Source organism: Rhinoderma darwinii, unplaced genomic scaffold (assembly GCF_050947455.1).
Source record: "Rhinoderma darwinii isolate aRhiDar2 unplaced genomic scaffold, aRhiDar2.hap1 Scaffold_3313, whole genome shotgun sequence".
Classification (NCBI taxonomy): domain Eukaryota; kingdom Metazoa; phylum Chordata; class Amphibia; order Anura; family Rhinodermatidae; genus Rhinoderma; species Rhinoderma darwinii.
Window position 1 is genome coordinate 105,803 of NW_027463397.1, and position 22,848 is coordinate 128,650.

At 46.2% G+C, this 22,848-nt stretch overlaps 1 protein-coding gene across 1 annotated transcript in view; it reads right to left on the reverse strand.

Moving 5' to 3' along the window:
• Nucleotides 1-5,597: 5,597 nt before the first annotated feature.
• Nucleotides 5,598-22,848, reverse strand: part of LOC142704377 (actin-binding LIM protein 1-like) — a gene marked incomplete at its 5' end in the record, with an annotated part of 38,898 nt that continues 21,647 nt past the window's right edge. The window contains 7 exons of the mRNA XM_075848279.1: nt 5,598-6,965; nt 9,294-9,374; nt 9,792-9,866; nt 13,702-13,709; nt 13,805-13,865; nt 14,562-14,626; nt 16,569-16,665. Coding sequence (XP_075704394.1) covers nt 6,852-6,965; nt 9,294-9,374; nt 9,792-9,866; nt 13,702-13,709; nt 13,805-13,865; nt 14,562-14,626; nt 16,569-16,665 — 501 coding nt within the window. The remainder of the gene's footprint in view (nt 6,966-9,293; nt 9,375-9,791; nt 9,867-13,701; nt 13,710-13,804; nt 13,866-14,561; nt 14,627-16,568; nt 16,666-22,848) is intronic.

Below are 22,848 nucleotides of genomic sequence, written 5' to 3' on the forward strand. Positions count from 1 at the left end.
AATAGTGAGTGCAGCTCTGGAGTAGAATACAGGATGTAACTCAGGATCAGTACAGGATAAGTAATGTATGTACACAGTGACTCCACCAGCAGAATAGTGAGTGCAGCTCTGGAGTATAATACAGGATGTAACTCAGGATCAGTACAGGATAAGTAATGTAATGTATGTACACAGAGACTCCACCAGCAGAATAGTGAGTGCAGCTCTGGAGTATAATACTGGATGTAACTCAGGATCAGTACAGGATAAGTAATGTAATGTATGTACACAGTGACTCCACCAGCAGAATAGCGAGTGCAGCTCTGGAGTATAATACAGGATATAACTCAGGATCAGTACAGGATAAGTAATGTAATGTATGTGCACAGTGACTCCACCAGCAGAATAGTGAGTGCAGCTATGGAGTATAATACAGGATATAACTCAGGATCAGTACAGGATAAGTAATGTAATGTATGTACACAGTGACTCCACCGGCAGAATAGTGAGTGCAGCTCTGGAGTATAATACAGGATGTAACTCAGGATCAGTACAGGATAAGTAATGTAATGTATGTACACAGTGACTCCACCAGCAGAATAGTGAGTGCAGTTCTGGAGTATAATACAGGATGTAACTCAGGATCAGTAATGTATGTACATAGTGACTCCACCAGCAGAATAGTGAGTGCAGCTCTGGAGTATAATACAGGATGTAACTCAGGAACAGTACAGGATAAGTAATGTATGTACATAGTGACTCCACCAGCAGAATAGTGAGTGCAGCTCTGGAGTATAATACAGGATATAACTCAAGATCAGTACAGGATAAGTAATGTATGTACACAGGGACCACCAGCAGAATAGTGAGTGCAGCTCTGGAGTATAAGGCTGGGTTCACACGTGGCGGAATTTCACTTAAATTCCGCTGCGGACACTCCGCAGCGTTAATCCGCAGCGGAGCCGTTTGTCCATTGACTTACACTTTAATTTAGCAGTGTTCGTTTAGACGAGGCGTAAAATTCCGCTGCGGAGCATAGGCTGCGGAGCGGAATTTGGTGTCCGCAGCATGCTCTGTCTGTTGCGGAGCAGTGGCGGACTCATGGCGGAATTTCTCCATTGACTTCAATGGAGATTCTAATTTCCGCAATGAAGTCCGCAGCTGTCATGCACATGTTATGTGTGCTGCGGATGCGTCTTGCTTTTTTAACTTGACATTTCTTCATTCTGGCTGGACCTATGTATTTCTAGGTCTACAGCCAGACTGAGGAAGTCAATGGGGCTCCCGTAATGACGGGAGCGTTGCTAGGAGACGTCAGTAAATAGTCACTGTCCAGGGTGCTGAAAGAGTTAAGCGATCGGCAGTAACTGTTTCTGCACCCTGGACAGTGACTACCGATCCCAATATACAGCAACCTGTAAAAAAATAGAAGTTCATACTTACCGAGAACTCCCTGCTTCTGTCTCCAGTCCGGCCTCCCAGGATGACGTTTCAGTCTAAGTGACGGCTGCAGCCAATCACAGGCCAAGCACAGGCTGCAGCGGTCACATGGACTGGCGCGTCATCCAGGGAGGTCGGGCTGGATGCCGAAAGAGGGACGCGTCACCAAGACAACGGCCGGTAAGTATGAAAGTCGTTTACTTTCACTAGGGAAAGTGCTGTCCCTTCTCTCTATCCTGCACTGATAATAGGGAGAAGGGAAGCACTTTTCCCGCAGTCCGCAGCAGCTAGTCCGCATCAATTTACTGCACATTTTGTGCAGATCCGCAGCCGTAATCCGCAACCCGGATTAGGTGCGGCATTGATGCGGACAGTTGCGGAGGAGATCCGCCACGTGTGGTCATGCCCTTATACAGGATATAACTCAGGATCAGTACAGGATATGTAATGTAATGTATGTACACAGTTACTGCACCAGCAGAATAGTGAGTGCAGCTCTGGAGTATAATACAGGATGTAACTCAGGATCAGTACAGGATAAGTAATGTAATGTATGTACACAGTGACTCCACCAGCAGCAGAATAGTGAGTGCAGCTCTGGAGTATAATACAGGATATAACTCAGGATCAGTACAGGATAAGTAATGTAATATATATACACAGTGACTCCACCAGCAGAATAGTGAGTGCAGCTCTGGAGTATAATACAGGATATAACCCAGGATCAGTACAGGATAAGTAATGTAATGTATGTACACAGTGACTCCACCAGCAGAATAGTGAGTGCAGCTCTGGAGTATAATACAGGATATAACTCAGGATCAGTACAGGATAACTAATGTAATGTATGTACACAGTGACTCCACCAGCAGAATAGTGAGTGCAGCTCTGGAGTATAATACAGGATATAACTCAAGATCAGTACAGGATAAGTAATGTAATGTATGTACACAGTGACTCCACCAGCAGAATAGTGAGTGCAGCTCTGGAGTATAATACAGGATGTAACTAAGGATCAGTACAGGATGAGTAATGTAATGTATGTACACAGTGACTCCACCAGCAGAATAGTGAGTGCAGCTCTGGAGTATAATACAGGATGTAACTAAGGATCAGTACAGGATGAGTATTGTAATGTATGTACTAGGGCCGGCAATTATGACCTTAATCAAAATCACGATTAATTAAACATGTAACCTTGATTATGATTAGTGAATGATTATTTAGGCCATGCCCCTTTCTAATACCATGTCATTTGCATGTTACGCCATTGAATATTTATCTTTTGTGCCTCCTATATACTACTGTATGTAATATACCAACTGACACTGCCCCACACAGTATAATACCCTATAGCTGTCCCCAAGCAAAATAATGCTCCTATAGCTGCCACCACAGTATAATGCCCCCATATTCTGTCCTCCACACCATATAATGCCCCCTTAGCTGCACCCCAAACAGTATAAAGCGCCCATAGCTGCCCCAGCAGCTACCCCCAATAGTGCCTGATAAAAATAATAATATAGATACTCACCTAACCCCGTTCCAATGACGAGTGGAGGAGATCCCTCTGGTCGGTGCAGACAGGCGACACATGGTGAATGGTAGAGCAAGGACATTACGGTTCCCGGTTCTACCATTGGATTCAACTGTATCTGCGTCCTGAAAATGCAGATACAGTTTAAACCGGGAGAAAAGAATTAATAAAACCGAAATTTACAAGATGACGTCGATTAATTGCGCTGAATTTGTATTTCGATTATTTTTCGATAATAGTCCAGCCCTAGTATGTACAGAGGACAGTGAGGAGAACACGATTATTGTTCTCATCCTGCTCCATCACATGTTACAAGACAGACACATCAAAGGGGAAATCAGGACGCGGATCATTCATCTGTGGGAGAAATGTGTCTGGAAAACAAAGATTATTAGAAACATCTTTTCTGAGAGTTTGTTTTGGCTACAGAGAAGCAGAAGTTATAATCTCCCCCTGGATCTGGGAGGGTCGGAACGTATACAGATATTATTACAACCTGTGGAGGGGATTTTATCCGACAAGATTGAGGTCAGACGACGGGAAAAAACTGAAACAGAAGAATCCGAGAACAAGAAGAGGAACCGGTGGCTGCAAAACGTTCATAATCACAAACCATAATCTGATGAAAGAGGATCTAGATAAAGAGGTTTATACAAGTGGAGTATCTGTCATCCATATGTAGCAGAGCTGAGGTTTGTCATTTAACACAACTCAACAAAAAATGCTAGAAGATTCCCAGGCTATACCAGCATGCTCCATATCACTATATAAAGGAAGATGTATAACTTATACCAGCTGTACATATATAATTATATACAGAAGACGCCCAGGTTATACCAGCATGCTCCATATCACTATATACAAGAAGATGTATAACTTATACCAGCTGTACATATATAATTATATACAGAAGATACCCAGGTTATACCAGCATGCTCCATATCACTATATACAAGAAGATGTATAACTTATACCAGCTGTACATATATAATTATATACAGAATATACCCAGGTTATACCAGCATGCTCCATATCACTATATACAAGAAGATGTATAACTTATACCAGCTGTACATATATAATTATATACAGGAGATACCCAGGTTATACCAGCATGCTCCATATCACTATATACAAGAAGATGTATAACTTATACCAGCTGTACATATATAATTATATACAGGAGATACCCAGGTTATACCAGCATGCACCAGATAGATAGATAGATAGATAGATAGATAGATATGAGATAGATAGATAGATAGATAGATAGATAGATAGAGATAGATAGATAGATAGATAGATAGATAGATAGATATGAGATAGATAGATAGATATGAGATAGATAGATAGATAGATAGATAGATAGATAGATAGATAGATAGATAGATAGATAGATAGATATGAGATAGATAGATAGATAGATATGAGTTAGATAGATAGATAGATAGATAGATAGATAGATAGATATGAGATAGATAGATAGATAGATATGAGATAGATAGATAGATAGATAGATAGATAGATAGATAGATAGATAGATAGATAGATAGATAGATAGATAGATAGATAGATAGATAGATAGATAGATAGATATGAGTTAGATAGATAGATAGATAGATATGAGATATAGATAGATGGATAGATAGATAGATAGATAGATAGATAGATAGATAGATAGATAGATAGATAGATAGATAGATAGATAGATATGAGATAGATAGATAGATAGATAGATAGATAGATATGAGATAGATAGATAGATAGATAGATAGATAGATATGAGATAGATAGATAGATATGAGATAGATAGATATGAGAGAGATAGATAGATAGATAGATAGATATGAGTTAGATAGATAGATAGATAGATATGAGATAGATAGATAGATAGATAGATATGAGATAGATAGATAGATAGATAGATAGATATGAGTTAGATAGATAGATAGATAGATATGAGATAGATAGATAGATAGATAGATAGATAGATAGATAGATAGATAGATAGATAGATAGATAGATAGATAGATATGAGTTAGATAGATAGATAGATAGATATGAGATATAGATAGATGGATAGATAGATAGATAGATAGATAGATAGATAGATAGATAGATAGATAGATAGATATGAGATAGATAGATAGATAGATAGATAGATAGATATGAGATAGATAGATAGATAGATAGATAGATAGATATGAGATAGATAGATAGATATGAGATAGATAGATATGAGAGAGATAGATAGATAGATAGATATGAGTTAGATAGATAGATAGATAGATATGAGATAGATAGATAGATAGATATGAGATAGATAGATAGATAGATAGATAGATAGATATGAGTTAGATAGATAGATAGATAGATATGAGATATAGATAGATGGATAGATAGATAGATAGATAGATAGATAGATAGATAGATAGATAGATAGATAGATAGATAGATAGATAGATATGAGATAGATAGATATGAGATAGATAGATAGATAGATAGATAGATATGAGAGAGATAGATATGAGATAGATAGATATGAGATAGATAGATAGATAGATAGATAGATAGATAGATATGAGATAGATAGATAGATAGATAGGCCATGATATATAACACATATTACACCACAATAGGGTTTTCAGTAATATTTGCTTTAATGAAGGTTGTACAGATATACATGAGGGTCTCAATACTGACAGATTCGCCCTACAGAAAAGCACCACGGCAGGGTTGGGGGTGCTCCTGCAATAATGGGGGGGGGGTCACACATACATGTTCATACTTTCATCCTGTAATATACTTGATATGTGATAGAAAGTTCTTAAAATCCAGTTATATTCTAAATGGTTAGTGATCAGAGAGAAGCGGCGCCATGTAGAGGTCTGCAGTTCACCTCCCCATCCGATATCAACTTCCCCGATTGTCTATGCGTCTGGGGGTGGGGGAGACGCGGGCGATGAGGATGATAAATGTAAAGAGAAAACCCACAGCTGACGAGCAATTCTCCAACCAGAAGCTACAAGAGAATCCTACCCAACATCACCAAGGCAGAAGCAGCTTGCCAAGCGCTGCCCAAACCGTACCAGGAGACCAAGCGGGGTAACCGTACCGCACCCCATATTCAGCACCACGAGGTGCTCCTCGCAGGTGCTGACGACAAGCAACCAATCACGTCGCCAGAGAATTGATACAATGTGAATTGGTTAACATGGAAACAAAGTTAGCAATGCTCCAGTCTCCACACACCCGTGCCTATAGGGGGCGCCTTATCAGTGACGGGCGGTCTGTGGGTTGGGGGTAACATTAGGGGCTTGTGTCCTTTAAGAAGAATAAAGAGAAAGAAAAGCAATTATTAATAAATAGACAATATGGCACAGGCTGATATAGAGCCATGTGGGAGCGTACGATTCCTATATAAGTGAGTGATCCCGTCCAGGTCATTGACTCCGCCCCCCGCGCTGCATTCGATTAATAGGGGACTTGGCGGGAAATCAGCTAAAACCAAGTATCGGGACTGTCCAAACCGTTCTAGGGAATGTGATTATAACACTGTGCCCGCACCTGGCACGAAACCGGTCAAAGCTAAATCAGAAGAGCCGGTGGTGCCGCGTGGGCGTCATCAATCATCATTATATTCTCTTACACAAACACACAACAGATTAATCACACAGGCGGCTCGCACACCCCTCCATAGCGGGATCCAACGGGCAGAGAGAGAGACGGAGCCAGCCAGGCAGTTGCATTCAGCTCGCTATTCATAGTCCAATGGCACACCGGAAAGAGAAAGCGGCAGCGCTTCCACACCCATGATCCTGATCAAGTAGCACCGCCCCGCCACAAGGGGGCGCAGTATTGGATTGCTTCCTAGAACGTTGGTGACTGCAACAGCTCAGAAAAGCCTGGCCCTCTTCTTCAGATCATTGCGTCTCCAAAGAGGCAACTTGTCAAATTCTTGAATTGTCATTCTAAAAATATCTTGAAAGATTTCAGGGGCCAAGTGGCGCTGGGGAAAGAGGGGGAGGGGTGCATCGTTAGTCACATGACATAGGAACAGGGTACATCGAAATACTTGTACATTACAACACCTTCATATACACGCAATAGACCTACATCTGTGTCCGGGCCCCACTATTCGGAGCCGCAAGTCTCTTTTGGCCCCCGGACACCATGAGGGCGTCACAGCTCGGCCCGTATCATTACCAGACATCAATAAGGGGCTAATGACTCTACAAGGGCGTGAAAGCGTCACTGTATGGCACTAATAGGGGTACGGTATGGGGATTACGGGATATATATGCCTGTAGCATGAAATACTTATTTGGGCTTTGCGTGGCATTGTATAGGCACTGCATGGCAGCATCTGGGCAAGGTGTGGCATTAAGTGAGAGTCGTAATTACTAATTATCTAGATGCTGTATGTCACTATTCACATGGTCACTGTATGTTACTATTTACATGGACGCTGTATGTCACTATATGAACCTTGCATGTAAATATAGAGACGCTGTATGTCACTATACGGACGCTGTATGTCACTATACGGAAGCTGTAGGTCACTATACGGAAGCTGTAGGTCACTATACGGACGCTGTAGGTCACTATACGGACGCTGTAGGTCACTATACGGACGCTGTAGGTCACTATACGGACGCTGTAGGTCACTATACGGATGCTGTATGTCACTATATGGACGCTGTATGTCACTATATGGACACTGTATGTCACTATATGGATGCTGTATGTCACTATACGGACACTGTATGTCACTATATGGATGCTGTATGTCACTATACGGACACTGTATGTCACTATATGGATGCTGTATGTCACTATACGGACACTGTATGTCACTATATGGATGCTCTATGTCACTATACGGACACTGTATGTCACTATATGGACGCTGTATGTCACTGTATGGACGCAGTATGTCACTATTAGGACGCTGTATGTCACTATATGGATGCTGTATGTCACTATATGGACGCTGTATGTCACTATATGGATGCTGTAGGTCACTATACGGACGCTGTAGGTCACTATACGGACGCTGTAGGTCACTATACGGATGCTGTATGTCACTATATGGACGCTGTATGTCACTATATGGACACTGTATGTCACTATATGGATGCTGTATGTCACTATACGGACACTGTATGTCACTATATGGATGCTGTATGTCACTATACGGACACTGTATGTCACTATATGGATGCTGTATGTCACTATACGGACACTGTATGTCACTATATGGATGCTCTATGTCACTATACGGACACTGTATGTCACTATATGGACGCTGTATGTCACTGTATGGACGCAGTATGTCACTATTAGGACGCTGTATGTCACTATATGGATGCTGTATGTCACTATATGGACGCTGTATGTCACTATATGGATGCTGTATGTCACTATACGGATGCTGTATGTCACTATACGGATGCTGTATGTCACTATACGGACGCTGTATGTCACTATACGGACGCTGTATGTCACTATACGGACGCTGTATGTCACTATATGGACGCTGTATGTCACTATATGGTCGCTGTATGTCACTATTTACGCAGACGCTGTATGTCACTATTTACGCAGACGCTGTATGTCACTATATGGCTAGATTTACAATGTGCTTTATGTATGTAGAAATTATACAGAGCAGCTCATACTTGTGTTTCAGTAATAATATAAGTTTAGCAGAAGCGCGGGTGATGGGAATATACAATATAAGTTTTGCTTCTCTACAATAACCCCGGGATCAACAGTTATTCTTATTATAGAAGTGTTAAAAGTGACACCTTCTTATGTAATCGTCACCCAGCTTTCCTGGACTCCCTAAAGGTAAATCCGCTTAGAGATGCCGTGACACCGGATCCTGGACTATATCATTGTATCATGATGCTGTCCGGGCCACGTGTGGCTATAAATGAGCAATATTCGGCAATAGAGCGGATATTGAAAGTATGACGTTTCATAATGACCAGATGATGATGATGATGAGGAGATCCTAAGAATACAACTTCCTCCTTTCCTGGAAGTTTCCCCCAATAACTTCTCGGTTCTCATCATACTAACAGTCCAATATGGCCGTCAGGTTCTCAAGAATTGTCCAGAATCAGGCACTTTAGTCATGCGATCATCTACACATGAGGCGGCCGGAGCTGCGCTCATTGACCATTGTTGACCAGTGTCACGGCCAGATATGTAATGTTTGTGACTGTAACGCACTCGTCTCCAATCAGAGTCCTGTCTGGTCCTCCGCAGGGTCTCGGCCAAGAATAAACCTATGATCATTGTACGATACATTGACTGATATGTCCGTTACCTCCAGTCTAGTCCTATCCACTTCTCTTAGAATCTTGTTACGGGCTCGGTTTGTTACCACCAGCATCTCATATGGATAAATCTAGGATAAACCAAGCAGAAGGATCAGTGTGGGGTGTAAGGACGGAGCGTGACCTACCTGTACAGGTATAAACCAAACCTCAGTTCTGGGGTGCAGTGTTACTCACAACCTCCAGAGGGCAGTATAAGTGAGTGCAAATCATGGCAAGTCTCCAGTATAATGCACAGTAGGGGGCAGGTGATTGAGATTTATAGGTTTATTACATTCTGGTGTCACAAGAGCTATGTGACCCCCAAAGTGAACATTTCAGAGCTAGGACATGACATAAATCCTACCTGCCCCTACAGGGGACCCCAAAGTGGCAATTACCCGAGAACCCAAGAAAAAAGTTCGATGCTCCACCAAGATCTAGAGTTGTGCACCCCCAGCGTACCCCCACCACCACCTGTTACATGTACCCATAGGAAGCACACTTGCCTTAGGCTCCAACATGTTAGGCATTGATACGCCCCTATCCATTCTCATGACGGGAACATGGCCATCTGGTAGTGACTATGTGGAAAAACATTTAGAAAAGCACTAGTTACACAGAAAGCAGGGAGGGAACCTACAACCTACATCCAGGATATGTTAGACATGCAGCTAATCTGGAAGCGAAAGGATGAGCCGCACACAAGGAGGAGACGTTACATTCAGATATTACAGCTCGGGGTGTAAAGAAGCCCTCCAGAACAATACAGGGGCCACAATCTCTCTTATGGGGTCCAGACATTTGGTCATTTTGGAGCTACCATTGCTTCCCACACTGCCACATAGTGACGAAGATGGTGAACTGCAACAAGTCATCGACTATCCTCATCATTGCGTTATTGTTCTACCAACAGCCCGGACGCTCTGCTGGCGCTTACAGGTACAAACAATAAAGCCGAAATGTTCTCACATCCCCCAGCTGCTCCCGAAACTTTCAGCCGCAGAGGAACCAGGATCAGTGCACAGCTGTGCTATATAACATGGGGCAGGCAGCACTGCTATATATAACATGGGGCAGGCAGCACTGCTATATATAACATGGGGCAGGCAGCACTGCTATATATAACATGGGGCAGGCAGCACTGCTATATGTAACATGGGGCAGGCAGCACTGCTATATGTAACATGGGGCAGGCAGCACTGCTATATGTAACATGGGGCAGGCAGCACTGCTATATATAACATGGGGCAGGCAGCACTGCTATAGATAACATGGGGCAGGCAGCACTGCTATATATAACATGGGGCAGGTAGCACTGCTATGTATAACATGGGGCAGGCAGCACGGCTATATATAACATGGGGCAGGCAGCACTGCTATTTATAACATGGGGCAGGCAGCACTGCTATTTATAACATGGGGCAGGCAGCACTGCTATTTATAACATGGGGCAGGCAGCACTGCTATTTATAACATGGGGCAGGCAGCACTGCTATATATAACATGGGGCAGGCAGCACTGCTATATATAACATGGGGCAGGCAGCACTGCTATATATAACATGGGGCAGGCAGCACTGCTATATATAACATGGGGCAGGCAGCACTGCTATATATAACATGGGGCAGGCAGCACTGCTATATATAACATGGGGCAGGCAGCACGGCTATATATAACATGGGGCAGGCAGCACTGCTATATATAACATGGGGCAGGCAGCACTGCTATATATAACATGGGGCAGGCAGCTGTGCTATACAATATGAGGCAGGCAGCACTGCTATATATATAACATGGGGCAGGCAGCTGTGCTATATAATATGAGGCAAGCAGCAGTGCTATATATAACATGGGGCAGGCAGCTGTGCTATATAATATGAGGCAGGCAGCAGTGCTATATATAACATGGGGCAGGCAGCTGTGCTATATAATATGAGGCAGGCAGCAGTGCTATATATAACATGGGGCAGGCAGCTGTGCTATATAATATGAGGCAGGCAGCACTTCTATATATAACATGGTGCAGGCAGCTGTGCTATATAATGAGGCAGGCAGCACTGCTATATATAACATGGGGCAGGCAGCTGTGCTATATAATATGAGGCAGGCAGCACTGCTATATATAACATGGGGCAGGCAGCTGTGCTATATAATATGAGGCAGGCAGCACTGCTATATATAACATGGGGCAGGCAGCTGTGCTATAGAATATGAGGCAGGCAGCAGTGCTATATATAACATGGGGCAGGCAGCACTGCTATATATAACATGGGGCAGGCAGCTGTGCTATACAATATGAGGCAGGCAGCACTGCTATAAATAACATGGGGCAGGCAGCTGTGCTATATAATATGAGGCAGGCAGCACTGCTATATATAACATGGGGCAGGCAGCTGTGCTATATATGAGGCAGGCAGCAGTGCTATATATAACATGGGGCAGGCAGCTGTGCTATATAATATGAGGCAGGCAGCAGTGTTATATATAACATGGGCCAGGCAGCACTGCTATATAGAACATGGGATAGGCAGCTGTGCTATATAATATGAGGCAGGCAGCAGTGCTATATATAACATGGGGCAGGCAGCTGTGCTATATAATATGAGGCAGGCAGCAGTGCTATATATAACATGGGGCAGGCAGCTGTGCTATATAATACGAGGCAGGCAGCACTGCTATATATAACATGGGGCAGGCAGCTGTGCTATATAATATGAGGCAGGCAGCAGTGCTATATATAACATGGGGCAGGCAGCACTGCTATATATAACATGGGGCAGGCAGCACTGCTATATATAACATGGGGCAGGCAGCTGTGCTATATAATATGAGGCAGGCAGCACTGCAATATATAACATGGGGCAGGCAGCACTGGACTCTGCTATATATAATCTATATATATATCACTGCTCTGCACTGTGCACTGATCCACCTATAGAAAAATCTCCACACAAGATATAATGATTTAACCCATTAAACAGAGAACGAGTGATGACGATTTAGAGCAATTCCCTAAGAAATAAAATAAAGAAGTCTCCAGTAAATTAGAGTCGTGGCTCTCCGCTCTGGACAATTCCTTTGTGTTTGCAGTGTCCCTCTATGATAAGATGACCACAGAGTTTCCTGCTGCTGGGACCCCAGCGATCAGCTGTAATCTAAGGGGGTACCTGCCAACATGTGCTCATCTTCCTGCAGCGCCACCACAGGAGAAATGAAGCATTACACAGTCCTGCAGCGCGAGATTCGCTCTATACAGCTGCTCTCTTCTCTGAATAATAGGTGAAGGTCCTAAATGAAAGACCCCCCCCCCCCTCTAGTAACTATGATTCCCCAAAATACTGAATGTCAACCAACGTCCTGAATGGATATAAAGTGGGGGAGATGCTCAGTATTCTATATCACTGACACATATACTACACCCACCCACACACACTACACCTACAAACACACCCTACACCTACAAACACACACTACACCTACAAACACCCACACACACACACACACACACACACACACTACAAACACACACTACACCTACAAACACACCCACACACACACTACACCTACAAACACACCCACACACACACACACTACACCTACAAACACACACTACACCTACAAACACACACTACACCCACCCACACACTACACCTACAAACACACACTACACCTACAAACACACCCACACACACATTACACCTACAAACACCCACCCACACACACACTACACCTACAAACACACCCACACACACTACACCTACAAACACACCCACACACACTACACCTACAAACACACCCACACACACACACACTACACCTACAAACACCCACCCACACACACACACTACACCTACAAACACCCACCCACACACACACACCTACAAACACACACACACACACACACACACACACTACACCTACAAAACACCCTACAAACACACCCACACACACTACACCTACAAACACACACATACACACACTACACCTATAAACACACACACACCTACACACACACCCACACACACTACACCTACACACACACACTACACCTACAAACACACCCACACACACTACACCTACAAACACACCCACACACACTACACCTACACACACACACACACACTACAGCCACACACTACACCTACAAACACACAATACACCAACACACATTATATCTCAGATGTACATGCGACAGGTCTTACTATGGCGAAGCTAAAACAGTGTTTCAGAAATTTCAATTATATAAAGAAGATAATAACTAAACTCTGCACTAATATCAGAAAATACAAAAATGGAGACAAGCAGAGAGAACGCAGAACCTACAGCGATTCTAACGTGACTGACAATACCACCTCCCACCATCAGGGGCAGCACACCAGACTTACCACAGAAGGCAACAGACATGGTGACACCTACCTGATAATCTGCAAGAAGAGAAAAAACAAAGTGCACTCGTTATGGGGGGGCGCAGGACTTATCATTACATCTCATTATATTCTCACACAGAGAAGATCCTCACCTCCAATTCCACCACTGATGTCTCCATAACTGTCATACTGGGCAAAGTCCGTGGACACCGGCTGCAGGAGGGAAAACCGAGTGAAAATGAGGAAAGATTCCAAAGCGCCGGACCAGCAGACATTGGAGAGTATTGGAAGTTCAGTCTAGTCGCAGAATTTTATGACTATGAGAGTTACAACCCCCGAGAAGGTCTGGAATAAGTTATGTGTACAAGCATTTAAAGGGAACCTCCACCTTGAAGACTCAGCGCCACCCAAAATCGGAGTAGACCTTGAGAGCTTTATGAGTTCAACCATAAATTCCACCTTGGTTGGGCTTTCGATTTAAATGAAGGATCGGGGCATTGAGTGATGCGGGGCCCCTGCCGGCGGCCTGACATTTATCACGAGCAGACAGATTCGCCCCATGAGAAGATTCAATAATATGAATATTTTATCATTGTCAATACAAGAAGTGGCCGCTAATTAGAGTTTCTGAACTTTGAAAACATTCTGAAGCGAATTATGGAAAAATATTTCACACACTTTATTCTAATGATCCACTATGTGAAATGATACCATAGAATCCTAAGGAACTGTGCCCCCTAGTGTCCAAAATATCATGGAAAAAGTAGAAAATTATAATAAAGAGACAGAAATACTGTAATAAGAGATCACTTAGATTCTCAGATCGGCTTAAACATATACATCCTGTAGATTGTAAGCTCTTGTGTTTCATTCGCCAATGGAAATGTTCATTGTTGAAATTAGCCATACCCGATGAAGGCCGTTCTTTCCGTACCCTGGGAGTGAGGAGGTCTTGGAGGCATCGGAGCGGAGAGCTAAAAAGAAAAATAAACAGACAAAAGGACATTTGCAATAATATCTTTAATATAAATCACAGTCTGAACTAGTGACATCATTGAGGCTGGAGGTAGGTTGTGCCTCACACCTCTGCCGTATACTAATGCTTGAAGTCGGTGGCGCTTTAGATCTCTGCTATACACTGATGTTTTTAGATGTTTGTGCCTCAGACAGGGCCGGCGTCAGCACCCGGCAAACTCGGGCAAGTGCCAGCGCCCACTATCCTTCAGGGGGCCCACTCGGCCGCTGGGTGCAGACGCTGCCGTCATGGCTCCTCCAGGAGTGGAATCCCCGGCCAGAGTGTTGCCGACGGGATTCTGCTTCTAGAGGAAGCCCATGTCTAGGAGGCGGCGTAACTACCATGGCGTAACTACCACTGTAGCAGCCATAGCGGCAGCTACGGGGCCAGTGCCGCCCGCCGTCACGGCCCCCCCATGCCCAGTGGCGCTGCTAACAGCTGCTATAGTGGTAGCGACACATTCAATAGTATCTGCCTCCTTAGGAATTATAGAACGCTATGGCAGAGCAGAGAGGTAGCTTACTACGCTACAGACTCCCAGGCAGTGCTAATAGCGGTCTGCCCGGCTCTGGGGTTCCTCCCGACATCACTGTCCGTATATAGACAGTGAATACAGGAGAAGAGGAGTCCCAGGCATTGCGCTAGTAGCGCTCTGCCCAGGATTATGGCTCTGGGGTTGCCCCTAACGTCACTGTCCATTTATGGACAGTGACGTCAGGGGCTTCTCCTGAAGCGGAATGCCTGGCCAGAGCGTTCTGGTTGGGGATTCCACTCCTAGAGGGAGCCACAAAAGCGCTACCTACAGGGAGGAGGGCTGTGTGGCGCTGCCTGTGAGGAGGGGCATGTGTGGCACTGCCGGGGAGGAGGGGCATGTGTGGCACTGCCGGGGAGGAGGGGCATGTGTGGCACTGCCGGGGAGGAGGGGCATGGGTGGCACTGCCGGGGAGGAGGGGCATGGGTGGCACTGCCGGGGAGGAGGGGCATGGGTGGCACTGCCGGGGAGGAGGGGCATGGGTGGCACTGCCGGGGAGGAGGGGCATGGGTGGCACTGCCGGGGAGGAGGGGCATGTGTGGCACTGCCTGGGAGGAGGGGCATGCGCGGCACTGCCTGGGAGGAGGGGCATGCGCGGCACTGCCTGGGAGGAGGGGCATGCGTGGCACTGCCTGGGAGGAGGGGCATGCGTGGCACTGCCTGGGAGGAGGGGCATGCGTGGCACTGCCTGGGAGGAGGGGCATGTGTGGCACTGCCTGGGAGGAGGGGCATGTGTGGCACTGCCTGGGAGGAGGGGCATGTGTGGCACTGCCTGGGAGGAGGGGCATGTGTGGCACTGCCTGGGAGGAGGGGCATGTGTGGCACTGCCTGGGAGGGGGCGCATGTGTGGCGCTGCCTGGGAGGGGGCGCATGTGTGGCGCTGCCTGGGAGGGCGCGCATGTGTGGCGCTGCCTGGGAGGGCGCGCATGTGTGGCGCTACCTGGGAGGAGGGGTACGTGTGCCTGGGAGGAGGGGCTGTGTGGCATTACCTGGGAGGAGGGGCTACGTGGCAGTATCGACAGAGGGCACTCAATTTATGGGGGTACAAACTGGGGGCCTAACTTCTTTATGGGGGCAGAAAGTGACATTTCCTGACATTTTACTGCTGCCATGAGTTCCCCCGCAATGGGGCCCACTAAGTCTGTGCCGCCCAAGGGCCCACATAAACCTGGAGCCGGCCCTGGGATCAGACCTCCTGTGCACCCTGCTGCCTGAGGTTCTGTGTCTCAGACCACGGCCACTACAGAGGCTTGAGGTATTGCACGCCTCAGACCTCCCCATGTAACCGTTTAACGCTCAGTATATAAGATGGATCCGCATGTAGGATTCAGAGGACGGAGACACAAAATCTACGGACAACGTTCCTTACAGGATAAGAGCGCGGAGTCGTATCTGCTGGCGGAGTGCGGCCTCTCTCGACTTTCCTTCTCTTCTTTCAGTATTAGCTGCCCAAGACCCGAATTCAGCTGAAGAAGAAACAGAAGAAATGAGGACGTGGTCACTGACGCCATGTGAACGTCTCCGTCCGTCCCGTCCTATCAGAGCTGTAATGGCCGAGCGTCTTCGTGGGAAGAAACCAGGACGATGGATGGATCAAAACTAAACGCACAGACCACGATAAAAGGTGGAGAGGTCGCCATATATACGGTAGGCTTAACAGTGACTGAGGGTTAATGTATCAATTATGTGACTATCTGTTGTGATGTTTCTGACAATGGCGCCATCTGCGGCGGATTACGACAATATCAGCGCCATTTCACTACCCTGAATGATAGTTCTAGCCTGTCACGTGTTCACCGTTTTCTGGCATAAAAACTATTCCATAGTCCAAAATGTACAATGGGGTTGAAGCTACATGCCGCATGTGAAAAAAGGATTTCTACCTGGGACCCCATGACAACACTTCCTGACCTTGTGCACTGTTATCATAGGCAGAGTGAAGTCTTTTATATTCCCAGCACAGGTAAGACAGGAGAGGAGTTGTCATTGGCTTGGCTAGTATGAGGCCCGGTGTCCCTATGATAACACTGAGCGGACAGTCTGTTCTTTTCGCATGTGGCATGTGAAGAGAGCAGACTGTCCTTTTTTAAAGTTTTCCGATTTAGTTAAGATATTTTAGACAAGTCTTATATACATGAAGCTTTTCTGCAGCTTTCTTATATACTTTGTGATTTAATGTCATTCTCAACATCTCTGCTTGTTGTCAGTGACAGGCCACATTTACTGTTTACAGCCAAAGGTTGCTAACCTGTCCTGACCTAGTCCTGCTCACACAGCTGAAGGGCTGTTACGATGTAAGAGTAGGTAAGTGGATTCCAACTTGTGGTTCTACAGCTTTTGGGAAACTACAACTCCCAGAACGGCCAAGCTGGGAGTAGAGGTTTTATAATTGCTGGAGGTTGGGGGCCACAATAATGTAACCAATGCTAAGAGCTAAACACAGTAGCGAGACAAAATTCTCTGCTGCCATCCATCCACATTAAAGCTCTTACCAACGCTGATACATTGTAACAAAGTGCAGCTGTGGGACTACACTTTATTTACTTTAGTCTAACTCTTTAAACCAATCAAGTCTCATATAAAAATGAAGGACCCAAGGGGACACTTAAAGGAACGCTCCAGTCATCATTATGTTACATCCCTCATGCAGGAGATTACGGAGGATTGAGCTTGTAAATTGTAGAAACTAAAAGTCTGTGGACACGGCCTCTTGTCAGGCGTAATGGGGACGTTTTACGCCTTGAATTACGCCTGAAAAGACGGCTCCAATATGTCGGCAAACATCTGCCCGCTGCTTGCAATGGGGGTTACGATGTTCTGTGCCGACACCTGTCATTTTACGCGTCGCTGTCAAAATACGGCGCGTAAAATGACGGCTCGTCAAAAGAAGTGCAGGACACGTCTTGGGACGTAATTGGAGCCGTTTTTCATAGACTATTGAAAACCGCTCCAAAAACGGCCGTAAAAACGCCACGAAAAACACGAGTTGCTCAAAAAACGTCTGACAATCAGGAGCGGTTTTCCCTTGAAGCTCCGTATTTTCAGACGTTTTTGCTAAGTGTGAACATTCCCTAAATGTATGAAAGTCAATATCTGCGGATACTTTCTGAATCTTCCCCACATATGTCTGTGTGCATCTGACAACAGAGAGCAAAGGAAGAGGAAAATCAGATAAAGGGGCGGAGTTTGACACCTATTTGCTTAACAGGGAAAATAGGTGTCAGGGAGACCAGGACCACCAGCTGCTGCAATGTAGAAACCATACTGTAACATTAACTGCAGGAGCGCAGACGTTACACCAGGGCCGGCCAACTATGACCTACATCAAAATCACCATTAATTGAACATGTGACCTCGATTACAATTATTGAATGATTATTTAGACCACACCCCTATTTGCATGCCACACCCCTATTTTGCATGCTATGCCATTGAATTAATATTTATTCCGAGCCTGCTGTATACTTCTGTATATAATAATACCCCGACACTGCCCTCCACACAGTATAACTGCCCCCATAACTGCCACCACACAGTATAATACCCCCATAACTGCCCTCCACACAGTATAATGCCCCCATAACTGCCCTCCACACAGTATAACTGCCCCCATAACTGCCCTCCACACAGTATAATACCCCCATAACTGCCCTCCACACAGTATAATGCCCCCATAACTGCCCTCCACACAGTATAACTGCCCCCATAACTACCCTCCACAGTATAACTGCCCCCATAACTGCCACCACACAGTATAATACCCCCATAACTGCCCTCCACACAGTATAATGCCCCCATAACTGCCCTCCACACAGTATAATGCCCCCATAACTGCCCTCCACACAGTATAACTGCCCCCATAACTGCCACCACACAGTATAATACCCCCATAACTGCCCTCCACACAGTATAATGCCCCCATAACTGCCCTCCACACAGTATAACTGCCCCCATAACTACCCTCCACAGTATAACTGCCCCCATAACTACCCTCCACACAGTATAATGCCCCCATAACTGCCCTCCACACAGTATAATGCCCCCATAACTGCCCTCCACACAGTATAATGCCCCCATAACTGCCCTCCACACAGTATAATGCCCCCATAACTGCCCTCCACACAGTATAATGCCCCCATAACTGCCCTCCACACAGTATAATGCCCCCATAACTGCCCTCCACACAGTATAATGCCCCCATAGCTGCCTCCACACAGTATAATGCCCCCATAACTGCCCTCCACACAGTATAATACCCCCATAACTGCCCTCCACACAGTATAATGCCCCCATAACTGCCCTCCACAGTATAACTGCCCCCATAACTACCCTCCACACAGTATAATGCCCCCATAACTACCCTCCACAGTATAACTGCCCCCATAACTACCCTCCACACAGTATAATGCCCCCATAACTGCCTCCACACAGTATAATGTCCCCATAACTGCCCTCCACACAGTATAATGCCCCCATAACTGCCCTCCACACAGTATAATGCCCCCATAACTGCCCTACACACAGTATAATGCCCCCATAACTGCCCTCCACACAGTATAATGCCCCCATAACTGCCCTCCACACAGTATAATGCCCCCATAACTGCCCTCCACACAGTATAATGCCCCCATAACTGCCCTCCACACAGTATAATGCCCCCATAACTGCCCTCCACACAGTATAATGCCCCCATAACTGCCCTCCACAGTATAACTGCCCCCATAACTACCCTCCACACAGTATAATGCCCCCATAACTACCCTCCACAGTATAACTGCCCCCATAACTACCCTCCACACAGTATAATGCCCCCATAACTGCCCTCCACACAGTATAATGCCCCCATAACTGCCCTCCACACAGTATAATGCCCCCATAACTGCCCTCCACACAGTATAATGCCCCCATAACTGCCCTCCACACAGTATAATGCCCCCATAACTGCCCTCCACACAGTATAATGCCCCCATAACTGCCCTCCACACAGTATAATGCCCCCATAACTGCCCTCCACACAGTATAATGCCCCCATAACTGCCTCCACACAGTATAATGCCGCCATAACTGCCCCCACACAGTATAATGCCCCTATAACTACCCTCCACAGTATAACTGCCCCCATAACTACCCTCCACACAGTATAATGCCCCCATAACTGCCCTCCACACAGTATAATGCCCCCATAACTGCCCTCCACACAGTATAATGCCCCCATAACTGCCCTCCACACAGTATAATGCCCCCATAACTGCCCTCCACACAGTATAATGCCCCCATAACTGCCCTCCACACAGTATAATGCCCCCATAACTGCCCTCCACACAGTATAATGCCCCCATAACTGCCTCCACACAGTATAATGCCCCCATAGCTGCCTCCACACAGTATAATGTCTCCATAACTGCCCCCACACAGTATAATGCCCCCATAACTGCCCTCCACACAGTATAATGCCCCCATAACTGCCTCCACACAGTATAATGCCCCCATAACTGCCCTCCACACAGTATAATGTCCCCATAGCTGCCTCCACACAGTATAATGCCCCCATAACTGCCCCCACACAGTATAATGCCCCCATAACTGCCTCCACACAGTATAATGCCCCCATAACTGCCCTCCACACAGTATAATGTCCCCATAACTGCCCCCACACAGTATAATGCCCCCATAACTGCCCCCACACAGTATAATGCCCCCATAACTGCCCTCCACACAGTATAATGCCCCCATAACTGCCTCCGCACAGTATAATGTCCCTATAACTGCCCTCCACACAGTATAATGCCCCCATAGCTGCCTCCACACAGTATAATGCCCCCATAACTGCCTCCACACAGTATAATGCCCCCATAACTGCCCTCCACACAGTATAATGTCCCCATAACTGCCCCCACACAGTATAATGCCCCCATAACTGCCCCCACACAGTATAATGCCCCCATAACTGCCCTCCACACAGTATAATGCCCCCATAACTGCCTCCGCACAGTATAATGCCCCCATAACTGCCCTCCACACAGTATAATGCCCCCATAGCTGCCTCCACACAGTATAATGCCCCCATAACTGCCCTCCACACAGTATAATGTCCCCATAGCTGCCCCACACAGTATAATGCCCCCATAACTGCCCTCCACACAGTATAATGCCCCCATAACTGCCCTCCACACAGTATAATGCCCCCATAACTGCCCTCCACACAGTATAATGCCCCCATAACTGCCCTCCACACAGTATAATGCCCTCATAATTGCCCTCCACACAGTATAATGCCCCCATAACTGCCTCCACACAGTATAATGCCCCCATAACTGCCCTCCACACAGTATAATGCCCCCATAACTGCCCCCACACAGTATAATGCCCCCATAACTGCCTCCACACAGTATAATGTCCCCATAACTGCCCTCCACAGTATAATGCCCCCATAACTGCCCTCCACACAGTATAATGCCCCCATAACTGCCTCCACACAGTATAATGCCCCCATAACTGCCCTCCACACAGTATAATGCCCCCATAGCTGCCTCCACACAGTATAATGCCCCCATAACTGCCCTCCACACAGTATAATGTCCCCATAACTGCCCCCACACAGTATAATGCCCCCATAACTGCCTCCACACAGTATTATGCCCCCATAGCTGCCTCCACACAGTATAATGTCTCCATAACTGCCCCCACACAGTATAATGTCCCCATAACTGCCCCCACACAGTATAATGTCCCCATAACTGCCCTCCACACAGTATAATGCCCCCATAACTGCCCCCACACAGTATAATGTCCCCATAACTGCCCCCACACAGTATAATGCCCCCATAACGGACTTCCACACAGTATAATGCCCCCATAACTGCCCTCCACACAGTATAATGCCCCCATAACTGCCTCCACACAGTATAATGCCCCCATAACTGCCTCCACACCGTATAATGCCCCCATAACTGACCTCCACACAGTATAATGTCTCCATAGCAGCCCCCACACAGTATAATGCCCCCATAACTGCCCTCCACACAGTATAATGCCCCCATAACTGCCCTCCACACAGTATAATGCCCCCATAACTGCCCTCCACACAGTATAATGCCCCCATAACTGCCTCCACACAGTATAATGCCCCCATAACTGCCTCCACACAGTATAATGCCCCCATAACTGCCCTCCACACAGTATAATGCCCCCATAACTGCCTCCACACAGTATAATGCCCTTATAGCTGCCCCCACACAGTATAATGTCCCCATAACTGCCCTCCACACAGTATAATGCCCCCATAACTGCCTCCACACAGTATAATGCCCCCATAACTGCCTCCACACAGTATAATGCCCCCATAACTGCCCTCCACACAGTATAATGCCCCCATAACTGCCCCCACACAGTATAATGCCCCTATAACTGCCTCCACACAGTATAATGCCCCCATAACTGCCTCCACACAGTATAATGCCCCCATAACTGCCCTCCACACAGTATAATGTCCCCATAACTGCCCCCACACAGTATAATGTCCCCATAACTGCCCTCCACACAGTATAATGCCCCCATAACTGCCCCCACACAGTATAATGTCCCCATAACTGCCCTCCACCCAGTATAATGTCCCCATAACTGCCCTCCACACAGTATAATGCCCCCAT